Here is a 12,077-nt window from a genome sequence, read left to right on the forward strand (position 1 = left end):
TGATCATATTGCGTGAATACATTTTCAATATATAATCAGTTACAATGTACTGGTGTCCTGTGGTTCACATTATAGAAATTTGTAGGGTGTTGGGGTTTATTGAATTTTCTTGTTTTTTCTCCTTGAGGTTTCAGTTAAAACCACAGAGGGGCTTTGTGGAGCAAGAGCTGTGACTTCTCGTCACTTGTACATTTTCACAACACTTTTTAGCTGATGGCACCTTGCTTATAAATGTTCTCACTGCTACTCTAGAATTCTGTACTTTAGAAACCAAATTCTCTGTTTGCACAACTTGTTTTTTTTCTTTGATGTAATTTCATCACACTAATTACTTCAAAAATCACAAATATTTAATGCCCACTTTTTAATATCAATTCTTATTTACTATTAAAAAATTATAATTTATGCAGAATCATGTAATATCTTTAATTTGGCATTCATTTATATATGTGTGCGTGTGTGTGTGTGTGTGCACGCACACGCACGTGCATAAAATTGTATTCCTCTTTGCCGAGTTCCTGAGAACTTTCTTATTACTCAAACATGATGCTGCAAATAATTGGGTGCTATAAGAACACTCCCTGAATTTACTTTTATCCTTTGTCACAAAGAAAATATAGATATGAGAGTAACCTAGCTCAGCCTAAACCTACCTTTCTTTCAGCTTTCATGAGTCCACCAGTACTCTAGTACTTTCAGATTTTTTTAAAATAAAAAGTGACAAAATGCATATTAACAAATGAATTCAGTCAAAATAATCTCCAAGATCACAACAAATATTATTAAACTACCCCTTGTGGTCTTGAAAGTTTCCACAGAACAGCATGAAGGGGTCATAACCATCTCCCCAACTTTAACACCTAACTTGCCTTAGGCAAAAAAACAATGTGAGCAGAAGTGCTTTGTACCCTTTCTGGGAGGTTGACAAACTCTGATGCTCACTTCCCCCCTGTTAATCCAACAGAATCAGAGTAAAGAACCCTTCATAGATTAAAACTTGCTACTAGCCTCCTGACACTAAAAGGTAGGGCATGTTAGAACAGCCTAGGAACTCTGAAATGGTATACAGGGAGAGAGGTGATCTCAGTAAGATCTATACCATGTAATGCCTTAAAAAGAACAAAATTGTCAGCTTGGATTGCACTGAGAACAATAATTATTTAAAAAAGAATATTGATTTACTACTTTGTATCATAATAGCATCCAAAATGTGCTTGGTGCTGTGCAAGCATTTAATGCAGTCCTTGTTTTAAAGACTTGTTTATAATCTAAATATATTTTTAAAAGAGAAAAAGATGAAATTAGGAAAAATGGGAATGTAAGATAAAGAGTGTGTCTGTACACACATCTTTTGAGTCTATATATGTGTGAGAGAGAGAGGGAGGAAGGGTTGTGTGTGTTTGGGCATGCATGTCTATGCATGTATGTTATGTATGTATATACATATATTGGCTGACTGAGGAGTTACATTTATGTTGAAGATTCTGTAAACTGTTATGGGTGTGCATTTAGGTTAGATGCATAGTTCACATCCACTGCAAAAATACAGTACCCAAAAATTTCACAATGAGAACAGATTAATAAACCTTGACTTATCTTGTGCTTATTTCACAATGTGGCTAAGAGAATATGCAGTCTTTGTCACGTGTTGAATCACGCTCAGTTTTGATCTTAAAGAGGGTAAAGAATTCTAGATTAGTGCAGTTCTTTCTGCATATGTTTTATTTCCTTGGGAGCAACTGTTCTTGGATACCATAATACCTGAATGTATATTGTACTGTTGTCAGTATGCTAAAGTAATTTAGTTAACACATTTTATCATATTTTTAAAAATGCTTTGTGAAATAAATCTTTATAAAAAACAGTTGTAATGTTAAATTCAAAAGAAGTCAATGAGTGAGAACTTGTGTGTAGGCTATTAGGCTGTGTAGGTTATGATTGGAGACAAATCTATATCTCTTTTCTTGTCTATTACCTTTTATTTCATTTCATATATTGGTATCCTCATTCTGGCAATTGATACTAAAGAAAAAGCTAATTATTGTATTTTTAACACTGGAAGTTTAACATCTCTTTGGACAGGAAGGAGAGTCACACTAATAGAAAAGGTTATATTCAGATCAGCTGTCTGTTAATTTTGTTCCTGAAATTTATACTTGAACTACGGCAACATCACATTACAGTGATTATATTTCAGTGATCAACAATAGGTTGATTATATTTCAACAACTTCTTATCTAAACTTATATACAACTAACTTATTAAGTTCAATATTGAAATAATACTTAATCGTTTGGTTGATCACAGGCTGTAGTAGCTAAAATTTTAATTTTTTTAAATGATAGATTCATGGCTTCCAGAATGACTTTGATAAAGAGAGGGGGGATACTCAAAAGAAAATTCGCAAACTGGAAGAGGCTTTGAAGTAAGTAAGACATTTGATGATGAATAATTTATTTCTTTAAATGTCTCTGTGTTTTTATTCAAATTCAGTAAGTAGACCACATGCTTTATGTTTTATAACAGCACTCCTATAGTTTAGTTTGGATCAGCTTTCCATTATAAAACCTTATTTTTAGGGTTTTATTAGTCAGCTGTAAAAATTTTTTAAAAATCAGTTCATCTGGTTTTAAGTGATAGGAATGTAGCAAAATAGAAGTTAGTGGTTTCAGATGCTCTTTTCCCCTTAAGTAACTCAAACCAGCTTCAGTTTAGAACTGACATGTTTGAACACCATTATTCCTTACTGAAGATCAGTTGTTGTGGACATTTATTAGGAGGATCAGGTTACAACTGAAATGTTCATTTATTGTTATTTATTTTCATTGTGGTAGTTTCTAAAGGAAACAGGATTCAGTGGTTAAGATGCTAGACTGGGATTCAGGAGATCTGGGTTCAACTCCCTGTGCCATTACAGATTTCCTTTGTGACCATGAACAAGTCACTTAATCTCTCTGCCTCATTTCCCCCTCTGTAAAATCGGAGTACCCCTGGAGTATTTCCTTACTCTCCAGACCTGTTGTGAGGATAAATATATTAATGATTGGAAAGTGATCAGATATTGCAGTGATGGGCATTATATAAGTATATTAGATAGCAAAATAGATAGTTCCTGCCCCACGAGATGACAAACTAAGCATAAGATGAAAGACAACATGTGGATAGAACAAAGAGACTGGGGGAGTTCAAGGAATAATAGCAATCTGCATGATAGAAGCAGTCATGACACATTGTCTGTTCCGTTGTTGAGTTTGTAGTAGGCATTATAACAGAGAAGAGTTGGAAGGGGAGGGAAAATATGGTGCCATGGCACATTTTTATGATGAGATTCTCCTATTCAAGAGAGGAATCGGGAGAATGTGTGAAGGTGCTTGTTGGAAAATTTTACAGATGGGCAGTCGAGGCAGACATCAGTTGCATAGCGGATACATTTTGATACTGTATAAGATATTACAGATAGGGCAGGGGTAGCTGTGAAATCCTTATAATAAAAACTGATAAAACACGTTAGATATGGTGGAGAATGGAAAGTAATTGGAGGTTTTAGTCCAAGCAATGTCTTAAAAAAATAATCTGGGTACCCAAATTTTGGAAGTGTGTAAAGTGGTCAAGATGGGAGTTTGTTGTGGCCAGAAAGGAGGAGGATGTAGTAGTCAAGATGATAAGGACCTAGATGAGAATATTAATGGCATGGATGGAGAATAAAGACCAGCTCTTCAAAATATTATGCAGGAAGAAGCAACGGGTTAATTTATCGATAATATTTTGCTAAAAAAGTGATTATGTGTACTATTATTTTCAGGAAGAACCATAAGAATTTGTGTCACTTAAATTTAAAAAGGGTGATTTGGATCTAAAATGCTGTATTTGAGCTCATTTTGTGTATCATGTTGCATTTATTAAGTGATTTTCCAGAAATTGTGCCTTGTATCTGATGGCAGAATCTGGATTTAAAACGTACATTTCAATTGTTTTGATGTAACGCATCTGGTATGACAGGTTTTATTTTTTTTACAATCCAAGTAGCTTATTGTGTCAATGATCACTGAACAAAGCAAACTACCCTAACTAGTGTGGTGAAAAGCTTTGTAGTACCTGATCTACCGTAGTATCTGAATCCAAGCACAGGAGGCCAAAATTAAACACAGAGGTCTGGGTTATAATTTTAGATATGTGTTTTGAAAATTCACTGTCATGTTAATTCAGTAGTGATTTTTTTTCAAGCTATGTGAAGACAAATGCTGTACATCAGAGTTTAGAATTTATTGTGGAAGGCCATTATTCAAAACTGAGCAGTTTAATGGGCTGCTTAAATCTGATAAGTGGATTCTCAAATCAACACGTAAGACTATAAATAGTCCTTTTATTACACCCAAGTGGGAACTTGAACATTTCAAAAGTGGATGTCTCAATAGGTTGGAAACTTTGACATACAATGTTAACATAGGGCCAGGTATTCTTAATAATGTTGAAAAGTGCCTTAATCTGTAAACAGTCCCATTAATTTAAAAGATAAAGAACTGGATACATTTGAAATCTTTCATAGATGTGTTTTCCCACAAGAATCAGTGCAAAGCATCCTCAGCTTTGCTTCAGAGTGAGGTGGAACCGCTACTGTATCTGATGCATTCCATTATTTTTATTGGTGATCAGAAAAATTGGATTAGACTGAGTGCTCTAGGTCTGACAGATCAGCAGTGGCACTGAGATCTTCTGGACCTGTCATGAGAGAGCCCCTGTATCATTTTATAAATATAATTTATACTAAAATAACACTGAAAGATGCATCCTTAGGATTGGGGCTCCATTGTTTTGAACTTTGCATAAACATAGTTAAGATACAAACCCTCCTCCAGAAACTTTATGGTCTAAATTATCATCTAACAGTGTCACCTGACCTCCTTATGCACAAATCATTTGTTCTCAAGTGACTGACGTACGTATTCATTCTGGTCTTGGCATCAGTGCATCCAGCTGTAGCTCAAATTCCCACTGCTGTGCACCACTGCATAGAGGTGTAAAAGTCAGAGCCTCCCTTAAGCCTCCTCAATTCCTTCTTACTGCCTGCAGTGGTCTTTAGAACTCTGTTCCATGCCAAAGCTGTTCTCTCTCTCCCAGCATTTGTAAATATAGTCTGTGTGATAGAGGTAATTTAGTCTTCAATACAATTAGGATTGTAAGTTTTAGTTGTGATTTTTTTTTAAGGTTTTTGGGCTTGTTTTCCCAATTGGCAAGCTAGATATGATGCCAGATTTGGTTTAACAGTCCTTCAGTTCCTGCTCTGATCCCATCACCTGTTTTCATGACTTGAGTCACAAGGAGTGGAATGCCCATGTATAATCCCTCAAAGAAGAAAAAACAGTTACTGACCTGTTCCATAAATGTTATTCTTCAACATGTGTTGCACATGTCCGCTCTGTGACCTGCCCTCTTGCCCCTCTGCATTGGAGTTTTCTGTCTAAAAGGAACTGATGGTGATTGGAGGTGGCTCTGCCCTTTATGCTGCATGCAGTGTGAGCTGTCCCAGTGGGTACCGCTGAGTGAGATGCATTCTGACAATTGTACTAAAGGCACACACACATGTGCAGTCCAGTGCACATGTGGAAAACATTTCAAAGAGTAGGTTGCAGAACAGGTTTGTAACTTTTTTTTCTCCCCTATCAAAGGAAAATAACTTATCTCTGTAGGCAACAGATAACCTGACTCTAGGTAGGCTGCCATTTTATCCATTCTGGACTATTTATTGTACGTGAAGTCTGAGCCTCTCCTTGTCACTATTCAGCGTGATCTATTGACATTTCAACACACTGTTTTTAGTTGGTAATTGAAAATACTTTAGCCATTCCACTATTGTAAAATTCCTAAAAGGGCTACTTAATACACCTTCACTGTCAGAAAATCTGGTCTAATCTGGACTCTGGGTGCTGATAAAGTTAACGTACGTTCATTTTGAATAACTGATGGAATGTTTTTTATTTAATCTGTTGCAAAAGACATTTACAATTAAAAATCACAAAGTTATATCTATGAGAAAAATGATGTCGGTGGCTGATTTCCTTCTATCCTCCATAAGGACTAAGCTGCTCTATGTGCACATCCAACCCCCACTTTCATTTAGGTGAACCTAGGCTCTATACATATTCTAGCTGTTAAGAATATTTCAGTTTTTATTTACATGGGACTTGAAGACTTTTAGGAAGTTGCTTTTCCCCAAAAGCTACAATAGGTTTTAAGAGACTGCTCTTTAACGTAACCACTAGTGAAATAGATTATACATTGAAATCTATACTTAATTTCATATACAAAGTTGATACCTACAACAGAAGTCTAGAGAAAGATGTTGGCTGGATGGCCCGCTATAGTCTACATCCTAATGACATAAAAAACCAAACAAAGGGTACTTAGAGTGTGTACTAAGTACTCTTATCAGCTTCATTTAACACGAACACTCTACTTGACAATTTCTTTCCCCATTTTTCCTTCTTTTTCCTTCTCTCCCCTGCATCCGCTTTCTGTGCTATTTATTTGAAAGCTGTACACCTTATACGCCATTCATCTGAAGAAGTGGGTTGTGCCCACGAAAGCTCATGGCTAACAAAAAAAATGTAGATGTTATCTGTAAGGTACTGCAAGACTATTCATTATTTTTTTAAGTTTTTCCAGTTACAGACTAACATGGCTAACCCTGTGAAACTTTTGTACGATACAGGTTGTTTCTACGATAGAGATCTTTAGGATTTTTTCCCCCATCTTTATGTACATTACTCTGTGGCAGAGGTTCTCAAACTTCATTGCTCCACAACTCCCTTTTGAGAACCAAAATTACTACATAATCCAAAGAAGGTGTCGGAAAGCCTAAGCCTGTCTGAACCCTACTAGCTTGGGTAGGGGGGAGACCCTGCCCCATCAGGACAAAGCTAAAGCCCAAGAGCTTCAGATGCAAAGAGGAGATCTGTAACCGGAGCCCTGCTGCTCAACGCTGAAGCCCTCAAGGTTCAGTTTTAGCCCTGGGTGGTGGGGTTTAAGTTTTAGCCTTGGGGCCCTTTAAACCAGCCCCTTTAAACCTTTAAAATGGGGGTCGTGACCCACTTTGGGATCCTGACCCACAGTTTGAAAAACGCTGTTCTCTAGACTTGACCTCTTTGATAATAGACTTATGAAAGCCACGTAGGGTATTTGGACACCCAGTTTCACTAGTGGGAATATACAGGAGCCAACCTCAAAGAAGAAAACAAGAACACTTAGGCTGTGTCTAGACTACATGCATCTGTCATCAGAGGCATGTAGATTAGACACATAGGCAAAGGCAAATGAAGCCATGATTTAAATGATCGCGGCTTCATTTACATTTACATGGCTGCCGCGCTGAGCCGACAAACAGCTGATCAGCTGTTTGTCCGCTCAGCGCGCTAGTCTGGATGCTCCCCTGTCGACATCAAAGCCCTTTGTCGGCAGCCCCGTTATTCCTTGTGGGATGAGGTTTACCGGGGCTGCCGACAAAGGGCTTGATGTCAGCAGGGGAGCGTCCAGACTAGCGCGCTGAGCGGACAAACAGCTGATCAGCTGTTTGTCGGCTCAGCGCGGCAGCCATGTAAATGTAAATGAAGCCGCGATCATTTAAATCGCGGCTTCATTTGCCTTTGCCAAAACAACAAATCTACATGCCTCTGATGACAGAGGCATGTAGTTTAGACGTACCCCTAGTGGCAACTCTGGTTGTCTGTTTCCTGTTTATATTCATGTTATGCCCACCTTCCTCTTTCCCTCAGAGTTTTACTACCCCAGAGGCAGTAGGGAAATACGTGGCCTTTACAAAGCTCATCTCCAAATACTTGGCATGTTATAATTTCAGTGGGGACAGTGCTTTATTAGAATTATTTTTGAAGGTTAGTGGTGCCAGGAGTGCATCCTGTTAGTGTGAATGTGCAGTGGCATATGTCTCAAGGAGCTACAGTTACTGGTAAGTAATCTTTCTTTCTCCTTTTTCAAAGATTACTGAAACAGTGTAGAGAATTGATGCACGCTGCACTGAAAAGAGATCTATTGTACCAACTAACTTTTTCATTGAGTCTGCAGATTGAAAATTTGATCAAGATGCAACAAACCTAGTATTTTCTGATGGATAAATGATTTATGCACAGAAGATGCAAGTGTGACAAGTTTTACTTCTTCCTTTTTTGATTATGTCGAATACTATTTCCATATGTTTTAGCCCAATTTAAGTTTTGCACATTTCAAAGTTGCAGAAGTAATTTTTTTTATAAAAACCCAAAGATTATTCTGAAACAAATTAAGAGTTATTTACTAAAAACTGCTCAGTCAGATGCTAGTGTTACTTTATATAGTTAGATACAGGGTTTTTGAACAAGGTTTTATATAAGAATAGTCACAAGGCAGACTATATATGCTTTTATTCAGATAATTTCTTAGGTCTTTTGAATAATCAGGGAATGCTTCATTATTAAACTAAAACTTTCAAGCTTTAGGTTGTCCATACTGTATATCTTTTTGTATTTGCGTAACGATTATCACATAAATGTATCACAATGGAATTGTTTATTCTTTTTCAAATGTTTGTTCATTTTGATTCCAAGTAGATGTGTGTGTGTGTGTGTGTGCCACGTGCACAGCTGTCACAAGGTTTCTCCCCTAATGGTACCTGTCAGATTGGCTGTGGAATCCCCTGGAGTCATGTTTTCATGGTGGAATATATAGGTCTGTGCTGACCCACACATCTTCAGTTCCTTCATACCACCATTAACAGTCACTGGAGCTGCTCTCATCCATCTCTGAAAATCTGTAGAGGCTTCTGCCCAAGAACTAAAAAGGAGAGGGACTTTAGGCTAAAATTGCTCCTCATGGAGTCTTCCCTCTGCTCCTCCTTGGCAGAGTGTCCATTATCAAGCCCAGCATTTTGGTTCAAGGCATCACTGCCTCTGTAAGAAGGGCTGCAGTACCGAGAAAGGGCTCAGGCTCTTTGGTACCATCGCTAGCTGGCACTGAAGACTTCTTTCAGAGTGAGTGCCTGGCGCAGCTTGCATTTGCTGGCACCTCACAAGACTGACAGAAGTTGTTCTCTCACTAGACAGTGGAGTAAGAAGGTGGCACAGACATTGCCTGTAATGCTATGTCCACTACAGCAGCAGGCACTGGTTCAGGGGTCCTTCTAGACTGTATGGGCCTACCATCAAGCCCTCGGGCTGGGATCCAAATCATTATCAGTTATATTGGAGGCAAGAGTTCCTCCATCATCAGCTGTAGACTGAGAACTTCTGCAAGGTTATGAGATTGGAGCCCAGGATTGCAACGGAGATTGAGGCCAGCATGGGGCTGAAAGCTGCCATTGCTATAGGCAAGGCTTGACAAGAAGTGACAAGCCCCGCTCGCCAGCCACGCGGTTTGGCACGGTACATGTGCGCAGATTGCACTGCGGTGCTGTGCCAGGCTAAAATCTACTTGCCACGGGCGAGTAGATTGCCCTAATTGTCCAGCTCTGGCTATAGGTGTAGTGTTATCTCCATGAGCGGGGGGACAAGATGCCCCCATAGGCATGTTCCTCATCCTCTCCTGATGAGGCAGTGGCAGGCACATCTACCACACTGCTGGTCCTGGACAACAGAGCCCGCAGCTCACAAGGGTGACTCAGAATTTGTACATGCAGATGGCGCTGATGTCGGAGAAGGACCTGCTGTTGACCTCGTAGTGCCTGAAGGTCCTCAAGTTTGGCTTTGCTGCTCATTGAGACCATTCAAAGCACTAACAAAATGCTGTGGCAGACACCCACCTCTCTTCCCCTTACTGCCATGTGGGTGGAAAGGACATACTTTGTGCTTTCAAAAGAGTCTGAGTGCTTTCTCTCACAGCCTCAGCTGGGCACAGTTAGGCAGATGCAAACCAGGAGGAGAGGCAAGAGCAACCAGAACCAACTCCCAAATCCAGAGAGGCAAAGAAGCTGGATTTCTTCAGCAAGAAGACACATTCTACCAGGGGCTCCAGTTTAGCATTACCAACCAGGAGGAGGTCCTCAGCCGTTACAGCTTTAATTCCTTGAAAGTGCTGTCCTAGTTCAAGGAGCTGCTTCTGTCTGACTCAGGGGCAGAGTTTGCTGCCATTCTCAAAGAGGGCAAGGCCATTGTGAGGACCTCCCTGCAAACCTGTCTGCAGGCCAAATCTGCTAATTTGGCAACCCATACTATATCAACAGCTGTAGCCATGAGAAGGAGCCCAGTTCAGGAGGGATCACCTGGGAAAGGTTGTCCCCATTCTCTCAGCAGTTCTAAACTCATTTTACTTATGGACCAGGAACAAGGATGTCCTAAAAGGAGTCCCATTCAACAGCCTTGCTCTCTCCATTGAGTTGGTGTCAGGCACCTTAGACTTGGGCTGGCGTGTATACGTTGGAGGTCTCCAGGTCCAAGGGATGTGGTCTACAGAGGAAATGACATTACACAAAATTGTCAAAGAGCTCAGGACAGTCTGCTTGGCCTTGGAGTCTTCCTGTCTCAGCTGTCAAGCAAGATTGTGAGAGTCCCGATGGACAATACAGCCTTGATGTTCTACATCAATAGGCAAAGGAGAGCATGCTCATTGGCTCTCTGTCCTCTAGGATTTCTACATCGGCCATGACATCTTTCTGGAAGCTTGTCAGCTCCGCAGTGTCAGGAAGGCAGTGGCATATCACCTCTCACCACAAATGGTCATTTCACACAGAGGTGGGGATCTACATGCTCTTCCAGAGGTGGGGATCTCCCCAACTACATCTGTTTTCCACCAGGCAATATAGAAAATGCCATGGGTTGTGCTCCCACTTAGGAATGAGCAAAAGCTCCCTCTCCTATGCCTGCCTTCTGTTGTGGGCCAGAGGTCTGATGTACAGATTTACTTGCCAATTACTCTCGTTGGCAAGATCAAGGGGGACAATGCCGAGTTATCATGATTGCCCTAGCATGGCCTTGCCAGTATTCATTTGGCATGGTGCTGGGTTCTCCTTAGCCCCTTCCCAACCATCTAGACCTGTTGTCGCAGGATTATGGTTGGCTCCTGCACCCCACCTTGAAGTCTCTACACCCAGAGGACCATACCTTCTCAGAGGATGACCAGCAGCTTCTCCTGGGAAGCAAGAAACCACCCATGAGACAAACTTAACTGGCCAAGCAGTTGAGGGTTTCCCACTGGGCATTGGAACATGACATGTCTCCCTCATGTTCTTCAGTGCAGTCTATTTTAGACTGTTTACTGCAACTCAGGAACACACATCTGATGCACTCTTCCATCAGGGAATACTTGCTCCCATCTCAGCAGTCCACCAGCTGATTCAGGGTCAGACTGTCTTTTCTCATGACATGATAGTCAGGTTCCTGAAGGGCCTCGAGAGCCTTAACCTGCTCTTCTTTAGGCTCATCAGTCCACCCTTCAAATTGCTGGACTCTTGTTCTCTTTTTTGCTTGTCTTGGAAAGTTGCTTGCCAAGATGTTGGCAAGATGGCTGTCGGCGATGAAGATCCTGATCTTAGAACTGCCTTACATGGTTTTCTGCAAGAACAAGGTCCAGCTGTGGCCACATCCAGCACTGCTGAAGGCGGTGTCCTCCTTTCATGTGAACTAGAATATATTCCTGCTTGTGTTCATGATTTTTTAAATGAAAAATGCCAAAATACTGACTGCTTTAGTCATTTTGATGCATCAATTGGAAATGTTACTGCTTCTTTCCAAGATGATAGAATCCAAGGGCCGAAAGAGACCTCAGGAGGTCATCAAATCCAGCTCCCAGCCTGAAGCAGGACCAACCCTAACTAAATCATCCCAGCAAGGGCTTTGTCAAGCCAGGACTTAACGTCTAGGGATGGACCTCCCTAGTTAACCCATTCCAGTACTTCACCGCCCTCCTAGGGAAATAGTTTTTCCTAATATCCAACCTAGACCTCTCCCACTGTAACTTGAGACCATTGCTCCTTGTTCTGCCATCTGTCACCACTGAGAATAGCCTCGCCCCAGCTTCCCTGGAACCTCCCTTCAGAAAGTTGAAGGCTGCTATCAAATCCTCCATCACTCTTCTGCAGACTAAATAAGCCCAAATCC

General features: G+C 40.5%; 1 protein-coding gene across 8 annotated transcripts in view; it reads left to right on the plus strand.

Moving 5' to 3' along the window:
- Positions 1-12,077, plus strand: part of CEP112 (centrosomal protein 112) — a 355,922-nt gene that overhangs the window by 134,389 nt on the left and 209,456 nt on the right. For all 8 annotated transcript variants that reach the window (XM_075903951.1, XM_075903955.1, XM_075903952.1 and 5 more), the window contains one exon: positions 2,346-2,425. In XM_075903951.1, coding sequence (XP_075760066.1) covers positions 2,346-2,425 — 80 coding nt within the window. The remainder of the gene's footprint in view (positions 1-2,345; positions 2,426-12,077) is intronic.

The sequence above is a fragment of the Pelodiscus sinensis genome, chromosome 20 (assembly GCF_049634645.1).
Source record: "Pelodiscus sinensis isolate JC-2024 chromosome 20, ASM4963464v1, whole genome shotgun sequence".
Lineage (NCBI taxonomy): Eukaryota > Metazoa > Chordata > Testudines > Trionychidae > Pelodiscus > Pelodiscus sinensis.